Raw genomic sequence first — 19968 nt, 5'->3', positions numbered from 1 at the left:
ACCAGCGCTTGAATTGATTTGTGGGCGTAACTTCAGCTAAGCTCATATAGCATTAAAACACACGATTTCCGTTTTTACAGTACTTATTTAATTTTTTCAAATAAATTATTTTTTCAAATAAAAATATTTTGCTATTTCACAAATACAACTCACACACGGTCGTAGCCTAACTTAACAGAGCCTATATTAAAACCAGGTAAAGGTCAAGTATCAAAATAGCCTTTTAGACTATTTCAAAATCCACCCCTCTGTAACTGAGATGGGTATATGAATATAAAACTTTTTGCAATATGTCACATATGTCTTATTATTGGAATAGTTTAGTACCTGCTCCTGATAACGTTTTATTAAATTCCTGAGTATCCGTTTAAGCGATAGCATTTATATCGTTCTTTGAAGCTGGTTAGAGTGTGTGAACAAATGCCTTTGCTTGTGGTATAACTTTTGTTTTATGAGATTCGAGTAAATACACATGTAGTCAATGAAGCACATTTTCGGTGAAAAATATTTTTACCTCAAACATTCAACGCTAAATATAACGGTTTCAAAATCATACATACATTTTAGATGAATTAAGTATACTTCAACTTTTTGGAGAAATCACAATACTCCATATCTTCTCATTTTCAAAAAACCTATATACCATATATCCCCAAAAAAGAAAATCACATGCGTAAAATTAGCACTTGTCAAAAATGAACTGTCAAAAAATATTTTATAAGAAAAATTAGAAATTTAAAAAAATAAGAAACCAAATAAAATTTTAGTGAAATGCCCAACACAAGACGCAGGAAGTTTTCTGTACAAAACGAGATTGCCGGAAGACAATCTTCAAAAATTCAAAATGACTCCAGGTTTGTATAATCAGAAAACTTGATATGACTATAAATACCTAAATATATATGGACAACTCACACATAGTCATGTTTTTCTAAACGATTACTTTTCGTTTAACTCATTTTTATATTTTAAGACCGCGATGTTGGTAATAGAAAACCTTATATTTAATTTACTCGTCAATTAAAATAAACTAAACTCGACCACAGCACAGTACATAAGCTTAAAGGCAGTTTGCAAACTAACAAGCGCTTAAAACCACACACTTGGTCAATTGCAAGCATCATCAAAAGTCGGTCGCAAGTTTGTTCCGAGCTCTTGTCGATCGGCATCTGTGTGTGACGTTTTGAACGTTTGTTCGTAGTTTTCATACTGCTTATGAGCCTATACTGTACTCTGACCACAGTTTGTTACAGAAATGTTCTCTATCGATTTGCTATTTCTATGCTCCATATATATAAAGAAAGACTATATAGAAAGATCTGTCAAAACGTCAAAATTATTCCTTGAACAAGTTAAGTATATAACCGTACAAAAATCATGATCAAGTAAATTCGTAACTTTTCAGCCACAACCCCGACGCCGAACTTAAAATCACAGGTCACGGTACACCAAAAAAATCGAAAAACAAAATGTACGCCAACAGCTCTCGAGGTCCTCCCGTATTAGAGATAGTAGCTGAATGTGAAAGTACAACATCCACAAAAACACCAGAAGAAAATTCTACAACAACACTTGACAAAGACATCACAGCAAGTTCAACTAACATAGACCAGGAAAGTTCAGCACTTGCGAGAGAAAATGCTTCTGCAGATCAGTTGAAAGAACCAGATGTCTCAATTGAATCGCAAAAAAGGAGAGATCCTCGACAAGTGAACAGAGAAAGAACGCCTTTAAGAAGAGACAAGCACCCACGTCAGCACAGAATTAAAGTTCGAAGTCCTAAACGTAGAATGGTGTTGCTTGAACAGAGCAAACCTACTGAGTTGGTCAATCATTTTTGTACTAAACGGGAAAGTGGAACAATAGCTATAAACTGGGAGGAAGAATATGTAGTAGAAAATGTTGAGAGCTTGGTTGAGCCTGTAGATGATGATGAAAGGCCAAGTACACATTCGTTAGATGATATGTGTCGTATATGCCATGGTGGGGATAGTTTGACGTCAGAACTTGGACGGTTGATATCGGCGTGTTCGTGTCGTGGGACGGTCGGGAGGGTCCATGTCAAATGTCTGGAGCGATGGTTGACGGAGTCTGGGAAGTCGAGATGCGAGTTGTGTGGGACAAGGTACGCGACGAGACGGGTGCATCGGTATGGAGTACCGAGAGCGCTGGTCATGTGGATATTGAGTCAAAATGCTAAACAGGTAAGTATGTTAATTTTATAAAATAATCACATCTGTAGAAATCGAAAAAATCTAGTGGTATTCACTGGCGTCTTATAATAGAGGATTTTTTTCTGCGATAAATCTGTATTAAATCCTAACAAGTAAGGGCTTAAGTTTTCTACCAATGCTACTCGTTAATTAGAACATAATTTAACAATTTGTCATAGTTTCTAATTGGCAACGATTACCATAAATATTCCTTAATAATCAAATACACGATAAAAAACGTAACTTATCATGCTTTTCAACGTTAAAATTATGAATTTGTGTTAACTACGGGTGGGGATACAGTTACAGGGTCACAGTTTTTATAGGCCACTAATTATAATTGCGCTCCCAAACTAGGACTACTGTTTATGTTCAAAGACCACGCAATCTTGTTTACATTCATACTTATTAAAGAAACTATGAGTATTTCATTGAGTGAAATATTTGAAAGAACTTCTGAATCCTCAAAGGACTAAAAACACTAGGGTTTGTTTCAGTAACTAACCAAGCTACAGAGCTGATTAAGTTTTGAACCAACTATTTTATTAGCTACTATCTATTGCTCGCACCTTCGTCTTTGTGGTCTTTAGCTATATGTCTTATGTAATGAACAAAACCACGGGTAAAAGCTAGTATTTCTATAACATTTGCGTTATTCTGATACATAAACTACAACACTATCAAGTTTTATCAAAATTCGTTAGTAGTTTTGCTGTGATTGATTTACAAAACATTTATCCAATCTTGCAATCTTTCGCATTCATGGTATTAGTAAGATAGATTTTCGTTGGTCATATTAAATTTAAACATAATATCATTATAACTTTATCAAACACATGCTATCTGTGATTCGAGAGGTCTGATTCAAGGAACAAACTAAATTATTTGAATCTCTATGATAATGATTCTCAGAGTATCTACATTATCTCTTTCAATATTCATATGAACTTGCCACTGCGGTTTTTGATCGACTTTCAGTCTGATGCTCACTTTGAGATTGCACCTTAGTTTCAATTCGTAGTATTTACTAGTAATTATAGTTTGAAATTTTGCAAGAATTTATATTGAAAGACTAGCTGACCCGCGCAACTTCGCTTGAGTCACATAAGAGAGAATGGGTCAAAATTTTCCCCGTTTTTGTAACATTTTTTATTGCTACTCTGCTCCTATTGGTTGTATAGTGATAATATACCTATAGCTTATAGCCTTCCTCGATAAATGGGCTATCTAACATTTAAAAAAAATTTCAAATCGGACCAGTAGTTCCTGAGATTAGCGCGTTCAAACAAACAAACAAACAAACTCTTCAGCTTTATAGTATTAGTATAGATATCAAACGAATGCGAAACCAACTAGTGGTTAGGAGTTATTAAATCCGATATCCAGAAATAGCAATAGCAAACTGAATTAAACTGAGTGCTATCGTCAGCTTTGTACAGATGCTTAATCAATTCTGGCAGTATTAACGAGGCACGACTGTTCGGCATTTGGAGTATTATTCAATTTGATACACAGCCATCTAGTTCGAAGTTTGAGACGGTATTATTAGATGTTTCGTAAACTTTTTCGTTGTATTCTATTTGGTACTGTCGTCGAATGGTAGGTTAAACTGTTTTAATTTATAATTGCGATAAAAATACATTAAAATTTTGCAATAAGATCGTTATAAAAATCTAGGTAGATATTCGATGTTAATATAAAAAATCAACATTAATAATCTAAATATAATATTAGCAATTTTGATTTTGTTCAAAGCTCAAATTAACTGCTTTATGGAAAAAATATAAGACATTTTATACCTCAGAATATTATTTTTGAATATAAATAACTCAGTTTAATTAAGCGATAAGGCTGCCTTTCTTCATAAATAAAGGTTTCGTATTATATGAAAGCAAATTCTAAATTGGTGTACAATAAAAATATTTTAACGACAGACTATAGAAATATAGCTTGGCAGTGTATTATTTAGGTGCTAATGTGCTATTGAGAATTTTATAGACACATGTATAAGATTTGCGATAGTTGAATAGTTTAATAAAAATAAAATCGCTAAATGGTTACAAAAACTTAGTTATGCTGAAACAGAAAATCTGTTAAAAGTTGCTATATAAAACATGTTTTGTAAATGTTATTTTTATATTAATATAGCTCGCTGATACTTAAACTGCAACATAGTTATAAATATATTAGTCAATCGGAGGAATCACGAACGACTCCTAAGATACAGGTTTCCCACCTAGTTTAGGAGTCGGTTGTTTTGACCTCAATTTATTGTTCCTAAAGTACAACTAATGTAAAGTTTATGAAATCATTGTAATTATGTTTGACTGTACTGAATAAAGATATATCTAACTATTGACGGTTTAAGTAGCATTAACCTCTATTCTAGAGCCACAGTACGTTTATCAGACTTAAAATCCACTATTTCTTCCGAATAATTATGCTGAAAAACAGTTGTTCAGCAGTTAAGTAAAGTATAGAGTGGACATAACTGCACAGTTAGCTTAAACGTTTTCGATCAATCTCCTTTCCTCCTGTTTTCTTAAATACTGAGAAACGCGTTACTACAGCACAAGCACTAGGTATCTCTAAAAGACTTTCTTCTAGTTACTCGAGTTTTCTGTAAAAACTAAAACTATATTAATTTAAATCTTATTAGTAAAACTTCCTTGCCTGTAATGGGTATTTTACCAGACATTATATATATAATAGAGATCTCGCGACAACAAATACAGCTGCATTTATGGGTTTTATGTAGCACGTGGAAATCGATATTGATTATAATTTTATTTACAGGGTCTTATAAAATACCATCTATTAGTCTTTGCCTTAAAAATGGATCGAATGGTATTCTTTACACATATTTTTTTCACAGCTAATGGTAGACAGTCTGGGTATAATGTTGATGTCGCCGCTGGCGGTACTGGCAGCTTGGCTGTCAGGGCGGACGTTGGCCGGCCTCATGACACAGGAGAGCCACGTCACACCCTGGCCACTGGCTTCCACCTTCGTACTAGCTTGCATGACACTTGTAAGTATTTAACAAGATCTTTTATATGTTTTCTTTGTTAACATAAGATTTTTTTTAATTAATAACCAAACGTTGTTCTTCTTTTAACCTATTGCTGCCCGCTGCAAGGCAAGGGTTTCCTAAACGAGGGAAGGGGTTTTGCCTTGAGCCCACCACGCTGGCCAAGTGCGGGTTGGGGACTTTGCATGGCATTAATAAATACATAAAAGAAATTAATAAAAACCTAAAAAAAACAAATTATTAACCCTACTAGTTATTATAGATTATTAAAAAAAAAGATGAAATGATACAAATTCCTAAAAATCACATAAGCTGAAAATCGAATGAAAAGAGTATTTCAAAACTAGTTAATCTTCTTGAAAAGCAATTTCCGCGAAAAGTACCCATTTGCTATTAAAATCTAAGAACTAATTAATGGAAAGCTAAAGTGCGAAGAGCTGGAGAAATGACTTTTATTACAATTTAGTGCTGTGCCAATACAGTTATAACTATGCGTATTGCAGATAGTATTATAATCGAATCCGGTAGAAAGATTGTTTATTGAGATAAATATGACAGTTATTTTTATGCTGACAATGCAGGATCATAATTTTAGATAAAGATTTTTCGACATCTTATTAATTCAGCTATCCACTTAACTAACACGCGTGCTCTTTACTATTACAATAAATACCGTTCGTCACATGGTACAAAAAATAGTCTGATGTCTTAGTATAGCACCTTGGTAGGCACGATTTAATTAGATTATCAGACCGGCCACAGCATAGGTTTGTGGGTCACTGATGCACTAAATTCAAAACTTCGTTTGTTATATCAGCTGCGTATGCTGAGAATACAAGGCTATCTGTCGAGTTACCACAGACAAAGTGGATTATTGGTTTTGTGGGACTTAAATTAAGTTCATGATTTATAAATATACTAATGATTTTAATAAAAAAGCAGTCGGACTATAAATTATTCAATACTGCCTTCTCAGTATTTTTAAACCATTACTGTCCCACGGCAAGGGTCTCCTCCCAAACTAGGGAGGGCTAGACCTTAAGTTCGCCACGCTGGCCAAGCGAGGGGACTTTGCATAACCTCAATAAATGTATTAAACAAATTTAGGGCATGTAAGTTTTCATTACGATGTTTTTCTTCACCCATTAAATAAGATCATGAACAAACTTCAAGTGGTAAAGGCCAGTGCTATTTTATATTCAGTCGTTTTTCCTTCAGGTCTGCTACTACTGCTGGATAGTGTCTGCAGCGACCCGCCACGCGCTCGGCTGGTGGATATGGTATCGCTCACAATACGAAGTGAGACTACAATTACAAGAGAACGATGAGTAATATCTAAGCAACACAGTACTAAATTATTTAACACAGTCAATATACGTATTTTGGACGGCGTTTTACTATTTATTTTTGTGTTTTTCTTTGACTATTGCTCTTCCCAAACACCGTAAGATTTGTGGATGAAGGTTAAGTTCTCGATCTCTCAAGTACAGATTTTGTTACATTTATTGTAAGACATGATATTACAATCAGTAGCGCGATTCCTTACAGTTTAGTTATCAAATATCTCGACACTCAATAGTTTGTCATCCATACTAATATTATAAATGCGAAAGTAACTCTGTCTGTCTGTCTGTCTGTCTGTCTGTCTGTCTGTCTGCTACTCAATCACGCCTAAACTACTGAACCGATTTGCATGAAATTTGGTATGGAGATATTTTGATACCCGAGAAAGGACATTGGCTACTTTTTACCCCGGGAAAATGACGCATTTCCCGGGAAAATTCAGATGGCGAACGAAGTCGCGAATATTCAATATTATAATGACACTGAATTAACAAAATTCCGTTGTCATGGCAACTGTTTTAATGGCCGATACGCCTTAGCGCGATTTCGTTATATTAAGAGATATAAATAATTTTGAGAATATTTTTCGTGAAAAAAAAGCATATTTTATATCATCACGCTACGACCAATAGGAGCAGATTAACAGTAAAAAGTGTTACAAAAACGTGGAAAATTCTGACCCATTCTCTCCTATGTGACGCAAGCGAAGTTGCGCGGGTCAGCTAGTGTGTAAAATATACTGCATAAACAGTTACCTCGGTGCCCGCTGGATACGCTGGTTAGATTATTATTACAAAGTCACTAAATAGCTGGTTGTTGATAGTGGTACTCGTACATAATTGCGCTTCAGTATACTTAAAAAAAATGTTCAGTTACGAGATTGTGAACCTATTCTGACCCTTGTCACAGACTTCAAATATTAATTAATCTAGGGTTGGTGCCCAGACAGTTTGATGAATAATAATTGTACCTATGCATGTCTCTATGACTATTATTTCTAGAAAATGAATGTGTGGGTATCAGCCCACGTTTGCGACTGTCATTCACTTTTGTAGCAAAATTCGAAGCTTGGTTTAATTTAAATTCAATGGTATCAGCGCCTTATAGAAATGTTATAGCAGCATTTCACTTGATGCATTTTGAACCCACACAATTTTGAAAGGCGTTCTAAAACTAGTCGATTTTAAAATTGAGCAGGTGAATACTTACGAACCTTTTAACAGTATTATTGAAGGGTTTTACACCCAATACACTTGCTGAAATAAAAGAGACAATAGTCCTAACATTTTCTTTTAAAACGTTATTGAACTGAAATGAAAACGACAAGATATTTTCGTATTAGATAAGAGATAGACGTTGTTATTGAAATTGTCTAGACATTTTATATTTCACTCCGAGCTACTTTATAATGCAAGAAAAATTCTGGCTGGTATCGGAAACTTGTAAGGAATTTTCCTCTTTGTAAAATTTTAGGAGGCAAATATTAGTATCTTAATTTAACGTTCAAACTATATTTTGGTTCGTTAAATACTTTAAGCAATCAAATATACGTAATTGATGGAATTTCAGGTTAAATTTGAACGTCATTATTTGTATATATCTGTAGTACCGAAAGAAAAACTGCCTGCCACAAAAACAAAATAATTTAAATTGCTTTTAACCAGTAAAATAAGTAAGTAGAGGTATAAAACTGTTGAGCTGATCCCGGAACTTGGTTGCCATTACTTATTTTAGGTTTGCAAGGTTTAACACGTTGATGCTTTTACCAAATTGTTTTTGTTACAGTGAGACTATTCTTAATTATTCTTAATACCTTTCAGAGCCCTTGTTAAACAGAAATTGTACAACATTTTAACTTTGCCCTAATATTGAAATGAGCGCAAGATAGCAAAATATCCAATTATCTTTTATTACTTCCACCCTTACGCCTAAAGCATACGCTCTTAGCAAAACGAGATTATGTAATAATACCCCGCCTGTTGGACGTTAATTTTTATTTTATGTAATTTGAGCTGTTCCTCGTCTCATAATAAAGAGTGGGATAGAATTCCTTATGTCTCTGTTTGTATGAAATAAATATTTGCAGCTTTGAGAACTTTGAAAGGGTTATCGATCGTAAACGATAAGTACAAAACTCTAGGCATCATAAAAACAGATAGCTTAAAAGGTGAGTTTTCCACATGAATTGTATTAAAATATATAAGTTTTGATCATAAAATTTTTGAATGTAATTGGTAGGTACTTTTTACGTATCAGTTTTCTTAACAATATTTAATAACAAACAAGGAGGAGATCTTAACCAATAAACAATCACCATGTCCATATAAAAATTAATTACAGCTTGTAATTAAAATCTTTGCAAGCAAGATTCATTGCGTTTTATGACATCCACATCATATGGATCTAATTCATAATATATTGAGAGTAGACACGTGTTCAGATACAACCAGCAAAGTACGAGCTTTAAAGTGGCAGTCCCATTCATTTTTCCTGCTAATTAGCACGTACAAGAGCCATTAGCGGAACATATCATATAAAAAGTTAATGAACTTTGTGTTTGATCGAAACTAATTACGACTATGTCAACGACGTGTAATTAGTTACCATGAAAGCATACACCCCGGGGTGAAATTATACAGTGTAACCATCAACAAACTTGAATTATTATACATATAAATTAATTTTAGTTTTCGTTCTTGGATTTCATTTGAACGCTGAAGGCGTTGAACGAAAATGGTCGGAACTTGTTGATTATAGTAGATTTTTAATTTTGTCGGACAGTATTTTTTGCGTAGGTTAGGTACGTACGCAAAAATATTATTAAATGATTATAGAAAATATTTTTAATTTTAACAGATAATAAGTTTTGCGTATATTGTAAATGACTCGTAGATTTCCATCTCACAATTGATACGGATGTAATTTTAATAACTATATAGTAATAACTTCGACAAATTAAAAACTCAAGTTATATAATATCTAATATTTTCTTATTATACCTATCTAATATTATTTCAATGCTATGTTGTCGACATCAAATAAAAAATTTCAATTAATCCGAGTTAATGAACAATAGGAGAGAACAAAGAAAATTGTACATACTTTTATTGATAAGGAATAAAACATATTTCACGTTCATTACATAATCATAACTAACATACATGAGTATTCAAATTGCATCACTTGAAAGATCCATATTTATTCTCTTTAGTTCTTAATCGACCTGACATTTTCCAACCACTGGGGCCATCTCCTGATCTCATTGTAGAGCTTTCTGCCGGGACTCTCGGTGGCTATGAGCTGTCTGTGAGCGACCACGTGGTAGTTGGGACTTAGATGACCGTTCTCAACACCACAGCGAAGTAGAGCCTTCACTGCTTCTAGAGATTGGGTTGCTGGGGTGTGACAAAGAAATACAACTGGGCGATGTTGGATAGAGTTTTTCAATCATCCGAAGTAAATAAAAAATAGGAGACAAAGAAAATTATATATACTTTTATTGATAAGAAATTACACATAATTTGACGTTCACATTACAAAATCAAAACTAACATACATGAGTATTTAAAATAAGGAACAAGCTTTGGAAAACGCAACACTTAAAAAGATCCATATTCATTCTTTAGTTCTTAATCGCCCTGACATTTTCCAGCCACTGGGGCCATCTCCTGATCTCATTGTAGAGTTTTCTGCCGGGACTCTCGGTGGCTATGAGCTGTCTGTGAGCGACCACGTGGTAGTTGGGACTTAGATGACCGTTCTCAACACCACAACGAAGTAGAGCCTTCACTGCTTCTAGTGATTGAGTTGCTGGGGTGTCATCTGTAAGTAATTTGACAAATTTTAGTTTGTTTGTTGTAATAAAAGTCTTAGGTATACAATACTAGCCCAACCCCACGGCTTCATCCGTGCAGTCGTTGCAGTTATTTTCATTGAAAACCATTGTTTTTTTTATACATTCAATGGTCAGAATTGACTTCTATACAGATTTATTATTATGTAGAATATGTAGATGTAACCTATGCTTAATACTGCATCTTCAACTATTTGCAAGAAAAATCGGTTCTGTAGTTTATGCGTTTATGCAAACAAACTTTCGCATTTATAATATGGGTATCAAATGGTGATGTTGAAGATAGTAAGATCTTGAATAAGAAGGTTTAATCCTAGTCGTGGATATAAAATAGACATAAATATCTAATTTTAGCAAAGTCAATGTTCATGAATAGTTTAATTAATTTGAAGTCATTTACGAAAAGCAAGATAGAATAATATGCAATCCTATGAATACACTGAATAATATCTGCACATTCTAAAACACTCATCTAATTAATAACGCTTATAAGACAGAAGTTAATTAATGTTTACTGACATCAAAATATAAAATAGAATAGCACATTCAAAGATACCGCTTTACAAAGTTGTGTAAAACCTTACGCGAAAACAAGCTTCAAAAGCCTTTGTGTGTTCTATTGTAACGATCCTTTATGAACGCGTACGGAGTTTCGCAAGGTACGACACTGGCGCCCCGTCACAATGCAGGAAATTTAACCGAACGTATCGCATTAAATTTATACGAAGTGAATACGTGTGTGCTGTTAAAATTTTCAGTTTTCATTAAAGCATGCATCCACTGGAAAGTAGAATGCATGGTTTTATTTTATTTTGTTGGAGCTGAGAGTATTACCTATGTATAATTAAACCTTAAAAGTTTATGACTATGAACTAAGGATATATTATTTTGGCCAGTTTCAGTGTTTATGAAATCTATTAACTATAATATATTCTGAATCGAAAATGTTTTGGGGACTTTTGCTAACATTTTCCTATGAATAACTTATCCCTTGAAAATGTAGATTGTTCAAAACTTCTTGTCCGTACAGTGTCCCACTGCTGGACAAAATCCTTCCAAAATGAGAGAATGGTAGAAGTTCATGTTTTAATAAAATTAATTTTATACTTACTGTTATAATTGCCAATGAATGTAATGCCGATGGAGCGACTGTTGTATCCATAGGTATGAGCTCCGACATGCAACCAGCCAGTACCCTCATATACCTTTCCGTTGCCTCCAACGATAAAACTGTAAATAATAAATCATTATTTTGATGAGTTTATCTTTCTCAAATGTCAATATAGAACCAATGTTCCGCGTAAGCACGGCCAAGTATACGAATATAGAGTCAACTCTGCTGTATGCTACAGCCCAGATGGGTTGTAACATATAGCAGAATTGAAAAATTATTCGGTGATAACGTTTATCGAAAGAAATAAATGATTTATTGCAACTACATATTATTATGCGAAAGTAAAAACTAATTACTTTTATTTTAAGAACAAAACTATCTAACCGCCCTATACGACGGTTTCAATATCGTACCTTTAGATAAACATTTGTTTTTGTTTTTTGACCATCTCCCATCAAGATCACCCTATTTCTATCCAGAGATATATTATTTCAATCCACCATAAAATTTCATAATTCTACTTACTTAGAAGCAATATCCCAATAGCCCAAGTTCTCCATGTGGTTACTCTGGATGCTTCTCACGATCTCTGTACATCTCACATCGGTGGTGCATTTGGAAGTCACGGTATGCTGAATGATGACCAAGTCTACTGGGCGAGGTAGATAGTCCACGTGAACTGGGGTTAGACCGTCCCAGTCTCGCTTGGAGACTACCCCACAGTCTGCAAATTATGAAAAAGATGTTAGTAATAATGCCTGCAAGTGTGATTCTGTGATTAACTGACTCTACGTATATTATTTTTTCATGAGGCACCGTCATCTCTTTTCCTACAAGGTATACCTTTTTATTTGATCACCTGATATTTGTTTTGATTCTGGTAGTGCAGAAAATGTCACTATAGAAAACAAAGGCGATAATGAGACGCATATAATGAACATCCAATTTTAAACCCGAAGTTCAATTACTGGCTAACTAAATGTTTTACAGCTTGATTTCCATTTGCTAATATAATAAGAGCGGGTATATTTAAATGATAATGTCCATCATAACTTATATTATAATTTTGTCAAACAATTCTCGACATCTTGTAATTTAGGTCGCTTGCACATCATCTGGAACCGGACTGATAACCTTCCAGTGCAAGATGCATCTCAACAAACTGTTGACCTGCGTTTATTACTTGCACGTTCTTAATAAACAAGTCAACATACTTTAATATAAATAAGTAAATTTCCTTTTTACCTTTAAAAGCTTTTAACGTGTTCTACTAGTAAGTTTATTAAAGTAAGAACTTGCAGTTATGGACAAATATTACCTATTTAAAATTTACTATACGATATAATTTCTGGAATAAAATTACCTGAGGGTGGTAAACTTGATCGAAAATGGGATAACTCATAAATAAAGATGAAAAAAGTGATGTGAAAAATATGTTATGAGTCGTAAAGATAAGTAAAATATTATAAAAAAGCAACAAAACTAACTTACCTCCATTAACGGAGACGAACAAAACAAACACTGCGAACAATTTGCAGACAAACATTTTGCATGCAACTACACACACTGACTCCTAGATACCAACTGTGTGCTAAAGATATAGCCAATGAACTTGTATGACCTAAGAAGAATCCTCAAGCCGTCTCTTTCGTTACATATTGTGCAAAAAAGAGATAGAAAAATTAACTTGGTGTTAACAACCTGATGAAATAATGATGTTGAGGTTCCGTATTTGTGAATTACTTTTTTTGTCAAACTTGTTCAACCATATTTGCCAGCCAGAGCATCTTAATGCACTATTATTCCACTTCATCTCACGATAATAAACAAATGTCATTTTATTATTCTTATGTAGGCAACCGAATGAACCAGTAGGAAAACCGTTAGGGCTACCATATACAGGGCTAGTTTTAACTCCAACAATCAACAAAAATATGTCCAACAATGTCAAAATATTAATAAAGTCATGTTCGTTTACTGTATTAATATTATACTAACCAACATTTTCAATGTATTTCATAAACATTCAGGTATAACAAGCGTGACATTATGTAAGTATATGTAATTGGATGATAAATTCTGAGTCAAAACATAATTGTAAACACTTGAAGTAACCATAGAACCATTAAAACCAGTTAAGTATATAGCAAAGTTTTTAACTGTAGCAATAACTCGGACGAAAAGAATTTACTCATAAAAAAATTCAAAGAACTCTTACAAACCTTTTTACAGTATTTTGTACAGTTAAAGTTGAAGATCCGATTATTTATTTTATTACAGACCTCTAATTCTTACGAATTAACACATTTGTTTATACGGAGTCGGGGATTCCTCTTCAAACGTAAACATGTTTTATTTTTGCTGCGATAGCCTTGATGCCTCCAATTGAATGATACGCGATAGGAGTTAAGTCCTTAGTCCCGTTGTGACGTCAACAGATAGATTGGTCTAATTATCTTATGATTTGAATAGGTGTATTCCATTGTAATCGTGTATTGGGTATCGGTTACAATCAATAATAAGCATGCCCTTACACTATCAGTGGAGCATAGGTTTGTAAAGTTAATTGGCTGTCATAACGACAAGTACATTTACCAGTGCCTCGATTCTCTACTACTATCGACTACCGACAACCGAACTGTCATCGAGAAATTTTGTATGAAAATCTGATCAGCGCCTCTGACGGGTGTCGTAGGAAACATTTTGGCAGTACATTCTAAATGTCAAATGTCGATACCTAGACGGTTGTCGGTAGTCGATAGTGGTAGAGAATCGAGGTACAGTTCATCTCACAGGTTTATTGACCCTACGTTCTAAACATACAAAGATGCAAACATACATAAAATCACGCCTTTTTCCATAGGGGTAGGCATAGACCGCCACTTGGTACGATTCTGAAAAACATGGCTAATTTAGAGCCAATAGTTCACTTTGAACATTTTCTAATCTAGAGTTTTAGATTATGAGCAAATACCTGCTACACATTACTTGCTGTTTAGGTTTGAGCCTTTAGCGCCTATAGCTATAATTATAGCCATTATTTGCATCAATACGTGTAGTCGTACTTTTTATCCAATCTGCAAATGTTTATGTTCTTTGTAAAGTCCCCACAACACGATATTAGTAGTAATGCTTTGGCTGGATAGTCTGTTTTCGTCGTCTTTATACGGGAAAAGAAGCTCATTATTTAGATTGCAATAGCCAGTCAAAGGAATAAGTAGTTGTTTTGTTTTTACTTGCAAGGAAATGAAACCGAGCAGAGGCCCTTTATATTAGCCAACACTCTTTTACACCCATTTTTGTGATATACATATATTTTATTAATATTACTGCGGATATAACCATCCTCCTACTATAGTAACGGCTGAGGGTTTAATATCAAAACTTTCTGAGTTCAGTGCACCTATAACTTTTTAGTAGTTATGGTACCACCTCCCTATTAATGGTAAATAACTACTCGCTGAAGGGAAATATCGTGAAGTCACCTGACTGTCATCTTATCTCGCAGTAGGTAAGCGTAATAGACATAGAGCCTAACCCGTCAGCCATCCAAGCATTTGCCCCTGCCTAATAGTTTAAATTGATTCAACTTGCACGATCCAAAATTAACATCAACTTTTTGTGTAATTGGGTATAGCTACTTAGTTTCTCTTATTATTGTTTATAATAAAATTATAAGCTTGTCCAATTACCGTAATTTTTCTTTTACCAATTTTGTAAGCATATGGCTGAATGAAATCGTAATTTGTTTTAATTTTTTTATAATTATTTGATTTTGAAAGACAACTCTTCAATTCAATTCATAATGTTATAAGCTTACACCAATCTTGGTAAAACACCAGTGTTATTTACTTGAAGTATTATCTAGTGATAAACATGTGGAACTTGGATGTAGCGCTATCGTGCACTTTCCGGTCAAGAGGTCAATGGATACGATATCAACTTGTATGAACTAAATTCTCTGTACTCGGTTTAATATATGCATAGTTCTATAATATTTTGTATCAGTTTAAAGGAAGACCAGCAACATTTAGTATAGACAGTACTAGAGACTAGCGAAGGTAACTTTTGTCTAAGAAAATAGTTCTCACGAAAGACACTAGAGGCGCTGATCAGATTATCATATAAAATTTGTCGATGTAATGATTGAAAATTACCCCATGGATAGAAGAGAGTTAAAAAACAATTGCTTTTAACGTTTAGAAGGTGTGATTCAATGGGATCAAATAAAACAAATGAAAACGATGTGTTAAGGTGTTTTTTTATTAAGCCATTGGGTAAAACATAGCCTTATTTTTGTTATTTACTGATTAGTCTTATTTACAGTCAACACTATTACAGTAAATAACAGAATTCCTTATGCATTTTAGTACATTTTCTACAAATTTAATTTTTAAGGTCACATAGTCTTCGTGATATTGAATCACAAAATTATTATAGCTTGAATTATTTTTGCTATTAATGTATGTATTTGTATAAATACAAACCACATAACCACTAAAACAAATTCTAAGGATATTCGTATAGATTTTGTGTAGGGGTTGCTAAGAGAACTCCAATAGTCTCACAGGGATTGCATATAGCAATTTATTTCTACAATAGCCCTATTAATATATTTTTTAAGTAAGTATGTACATTTCAATAACCCACTAGGTTAGAAGATACTATTTACTATAAACAAAAATCAGTTAGATGCTACAGTATACAATATTTTGCTAGAAACTTAGCACTTAATAAATGTCCCCGTCATTTCAAACTTTGCAACACCATTAAATGTCGCTTTTCTTTCCTTAACACGTAATAATATACTAATTATGTTAGGAACATAGCGGTCTTGCTTAAATCTTAGTCACTACAAGTTCACAAACGTTCAAAAGTGTTCAAACTTTTACTTATCACATTTTTCCACTCGAAAATATTTGCTCTTAGGTTTGTGCTGCAACAGGTCATAATAATGTTAAAGCAAAGCAGCCCCGATTTCTCCAGATTTTCCAACAACAGTTTTCTCCAGAGTTTCTTAACAGACACGCAGCTATAGCACAATAATAGTTCTTCGGAAAATCACTATCAGATTACTATATAAAAGCAATTTGAACCGACGTTTCGGACCATAAAGTTCAATGCCCTTTCACACCCATGAGGGTTGTCTCCCAAATCCCATTCGGATTTTTTTGTTAAGAAATCCAAGAAACCTATTTATATCTTCTTTTGAAAAGGTCCTCCGAATTCTTCGAAGGTTTCAGTCCTCTTATAAATATATCAAAATATAGTCTTCAGTCCATAGTTGTGATATCTTAAAGTACTTAAATCCAGATTTAAATACGGTTTGTTTATGTTTTTCACCTGTAACAGAAGAAAATAATTCTGGTTAGGTATGCAAGATTCTTCTTAACTTAGCCTCTTAAAACTATTTCAACGTTCAATCATACGTGTAGCGTGATTTTCTACATCTACAATCAGTACTACTGATTATCGAGTCTACTTTAGAATTAGTTCCATCACCACCCGCTAGAGGCGCTGATCAAGTTTTCATGCAAAGTTGTTGTCGCTCTCGACTGTCGATTTTGAGAGAAAAAGCGCTATTTGTGCTATGAATTATTCTCTATACAAAAATATGACAAAGTTTAAAGCCGCAGCTAAAACCTAAGAAATAATTCTAAAGGCACATAGCAGGGGGAACGTATGAAACGTTTTAAATCCTAAGCCCTTTGTGGTTCTAGGTTATTTATTTCTCCTCTAAGAATGATATTCTTTGTATTCAGACCACGCCTAGGATGAAAGAAAAGTGTTCTAGGAAATGTTTGTTCCTTTGGTTTATTTTAACAATCTTGTAAAAAATATATAATTTGTGTTATTTTAAGGTAAATCACTTGGGATAACAAAATACTATGCAGTACCATTCAAATTCTAAATTCGCTAGTTAATATTTTGTCTCATGTTATCGAGTGCTTTTTTAAGGGCTTATTTTCGTGTAGGTATTTTGGGCATCAAATATCAACTAAACTCCCAAAAAAATGTCAATACCGAAAAACAATGTAAACAGCATCTCGTGTTTTTACACAAAAGCATATAATTATGGTGTCTGGAACTTAATGAATCTATCTAAAAAATTAATTTATTCATACATATCGTTACTTTTACTACACAAACCAATTATTAATCATCTCGCAATTCCAACTGCTTTAAACTCGCATCTTCATAAATAAGCCTTCATTTTACAAAGCTGTTCTCTATTTAAGCCGGCTAAGCCGACCCTTGTAATAATGAGGAATAAAGCTAGCCAATCTAAATGATCCCAGGTAATGAAAACAAACCCAAACAGGACGCAAGTATTCAGTTTAATGTACCCAATTAACGAAATAAAATGGACACTGTCTGTTTCTGAATTAAAATTTTCTTAGTTTCTCATAACTTAACATTAATATCGCTCTTCATACTATGGTAACATTTTATTTACTCTATGGTCAACTGTAGCACGATTCTCTACTATTGAAACCATCGAGTATCGAGAGTTTGACAATTCAAATGTGCTGCCAAAAATAGTTTCTACGACGTCCGCTAGAGGCGCTGAACCGAATGTCATACAAAATTGTTCTATTGCTAGCCGGTTGTCGGTAGTCGATAATAGCAGAGAATTGATCCACTGAGTGAATTTAAAATGTTGTGCCCCGCCCCTCTTCTCAGTTTTAAATAAGATATCCCTCGTGGCTTCGCTCTCGTGTAGATAGATTAAAAAAAAGTGTTACTGTTTACCTTCGTTTGACTTCGGTATTTAGAGACTATTTCCTTACTAAATTTAATCAAAATTGATTTAGCGGTTTCATAGTAAAACCGCAGCAGACAGACTATTACATGAATAATAATAATATAGCTAAGTATTATACAGCTTTATTATTTTTCTCCTTTGACCGGTACAGATAATGTAATATTACTCGTCTAGCCATCATTAAGGTGTTATCAACCCTGAGATTATAACTGTAGGTGGTCAGACGCAACTCAATAGGAATTATTATTGTGTTATTCAAAAGAAATACCGATAATACCAAGTGTGGGATGGTTACAGACTTTCGATATAAATAAATATCATAGGACAATTTACACACGGTCATCTGATTCCAAACTAAGCAGAGCTTGCACTATAGTAACCAAATAACTGATAAACATACTTATATACATCTAAATACATACTTATATACATAAATTAACTACCAGGCTAAGATCGGATACTTACTCGTGCTCATCACACAAATATTTGTCCCGGTTAGGATTCGAACCCTCCACATGCGGCGCTACGATCATTGTGGCGAGGTGACTTTAACGCGATGACAACCGAGCATTTTGATCAATCATATATTTTACATAAACTCGCTTAAGTATTTTAAATCGAAATGTAAAAGATATATACATTAAGAACATACACGTGCGCTCCATTTTCATTCGTATCTATTTATGTAGGCTTCAGTAAACTAGATTGTATGACCTAATTCGTTATCTTAGAACCGGAGTTGGTCACGTAAATAAATATTAGACTACTTTGAAACCAAAATCACTTATAATATTTACTATACTATTATACCTATACTTATGTACAGAGGACACGGAATAGTGAGCTACCTAAACGATAGCTCTCTAACACATCATCATGCATTGCTTTAGCAAATCTAATTAGACACTAAATTAACGATACGGTATAAAGACTTCAAGGTTCGTATTAATAGACTGGTATAAACTTGAAACCACAGTTTTGAAAACACATTTTACACACAAAATATATTTCTTATGATTAAGCTTTCCGGTTGACACCATTTAAGATTAACTGCTTAGTAAATGACGATTTAGAAACAAAGAAAAGCAACAAGACGTGTATAAATACCTTCTATTTACAAGGACGATAGTCTCCATCAACCTTTTCTTTTCCTCTTGCAGCGAACATCTTTGAAAAACAGGACTTTTTCCAACATTTGCCAAACTATCGAATGCCTCCTCTCAAAAGGGTTCGGATACATTTTATAATTAAAATAAAATGAACAGTAAACGATGTTGTGCGCGCGAGTTTTGCTCAATAATGAAGAAAGGGCATATGTCAGTCAACTTGCTGATAAGGAATAAGTAGATAATTAAATGAATATATGCTTGACGAAATCTGCGTGTTGTGTAGATAATTTTATACAGTTAAAGGCATGAAAACAAGGTTTCATTTTCGTGCTACTTTGTTTATTACGTTTACGAGTATTAGACCTGATACTCGTACATTACTGCAGTTAGATTTTTCAGGTGGCCAAATTGTCAAGAAATTTGCACTTTATCTAGAAGTAGTTTTTAATATGGATCAGTTCCGAGATTCCTCGTTTACTTTTTCCGCTAAATACATGCGTTGAGACTGTTCCTAACAAGCCAAGATTTCATATGAGTC

The 19968-nt window shown here is 33.7% G+C and overlaps 2 protein-coding genes and 1 long non-coding RNA gene across 3 annotated transcripts; 1 reads left to right on the top strand and 2 right to left on the bottom strand.

Moving 5' to 3' along the window:
- The first annotated feature begins 681 nt into the window (after window positions 1-681).
- Window positions 682-6636, top strand: LOC142973906 (uncharacterized). Its single transcript, XM_076115939.1, has 4 exons — window positions 682-854; window positions 1406-2204; window positions 5089-5244; window positions 6463-6636. The coding sequence occupies exons 1-4, from the start codon at window positions 772-774 to the stop codon at window positions 6574-6576; spliced, it is 1152 nt and encodes a 383-aa protein (XP_075972054.1). The 5' UTR covers window positions 682-771; the 3' UTR covers window positions 6577-6636.
- Window positions 6637-10067: 3431 nt separating this feature from the next.
- LOC142973738 (peptidoglycan recognition protein-like) lies at window positions 10068-13167 on the bottom strand. Its single transcript, XM_076115723.1, has 4 exons — window positions 13047-13167; window positions 12081-12279; window positions 11553-11671; window positions 10068-10410 (listed from the first exon to the last, which is right to left on the bottom strand). Exons 1-4 carry the CDS (start codon window positions 13099-13101, stop codon window positions 10211-10213), a joined length of 573 nt encoding a protein of 190 aa, XP_075971838.1. The 5' UTR covers window positions 13102-13167; the 3' UTR covers window positions 10068-10210.
- A 2628-nt stretch (window positions 13168-15795) lies between these two features.
- On the bottom strand, window positions 15796-19641 carry LOC142973905 (uncharacterized). The gene is made up of 2 exons (XR_012959532.1): window positions 19429-19641; window positions 15796-16898 (listed from the first exon to the last, which is right to left on the bottom strand). It is a non-coding gene; the product is annotated as an uncharacterized LOC142973905 (long non-coding RNA).
- Between the last annotated feature and the right edge of the window lie 327 nt (window positions 19642-19968).

Source organism: Anticarsia gemmatalis, chromosome 6, assembly GCF_050436995.1.
Source record: "Anticarsia gemmatalis isolate Benzon Research Colony breed Stoneville strain chromosome 6, ilAntGemm2 primary, whole genome shotgun sequence".
Classification (NCBI taxonomy): domain Eukaryota; kingdom Metazoa; phylum Arthropoda; class Insecta; order Lepidoptera; family Erebidae; genus Anticarsia; species Anticarsia gemmatalis.
The sequence above is the reverse complement of the archived record's forward strand: the minus strand, read 5'-3'. Positions and strand labels throughout refer to the sequence as shown.

Excerpts from the sequence above, each read along its gene's own strand:
- LOC142973906 (XM_076115939.1), top strand. The coding sequence starts at position 772 with ATGCCCAACACAAGACGCAGGAAGTTTTCTGTACAAAACGAGATTGCC. Across the intron at positions 855-1,405 it reads AAAATTCAAAATGACTCCAG|CCACAACCCCGACGCCGAAC; the intron begins GTTTGTATAATC and ends GTAACTTTTCAG. Across the intron at positions 2,205-5,088 it reads TGAGTCAAAATGCTAAACAG|CTAATGGTAGACAGTCTGGG; the intron begins GTAAGTATGTTA and ends TTTTTTTCACAG.
- LOC142973738 (XM_076115723.1), bottom strand. The coding sequence starts at position 13,101 with ATGTTTGTCTGCAAATTGTTCGCAGTGTTTGTTTTGTTCGTCTCCGTT. Across the intron at positions 12,280-13,046 it reads GTTCGTCTCCGTTAATGGAG|ACTGTGGGGTAGTCTCCAAG; the intron begins GTAAGTTAGTTT and ends CATAATTTGCAG. Across the intron at positions 10,411-11,552 it reads ATTCATTGGCAATTATAACA|ATGACACCCCAGCAACTCAA; the intron begins GTAAGTATAAAA and ends AATTACTTACAG.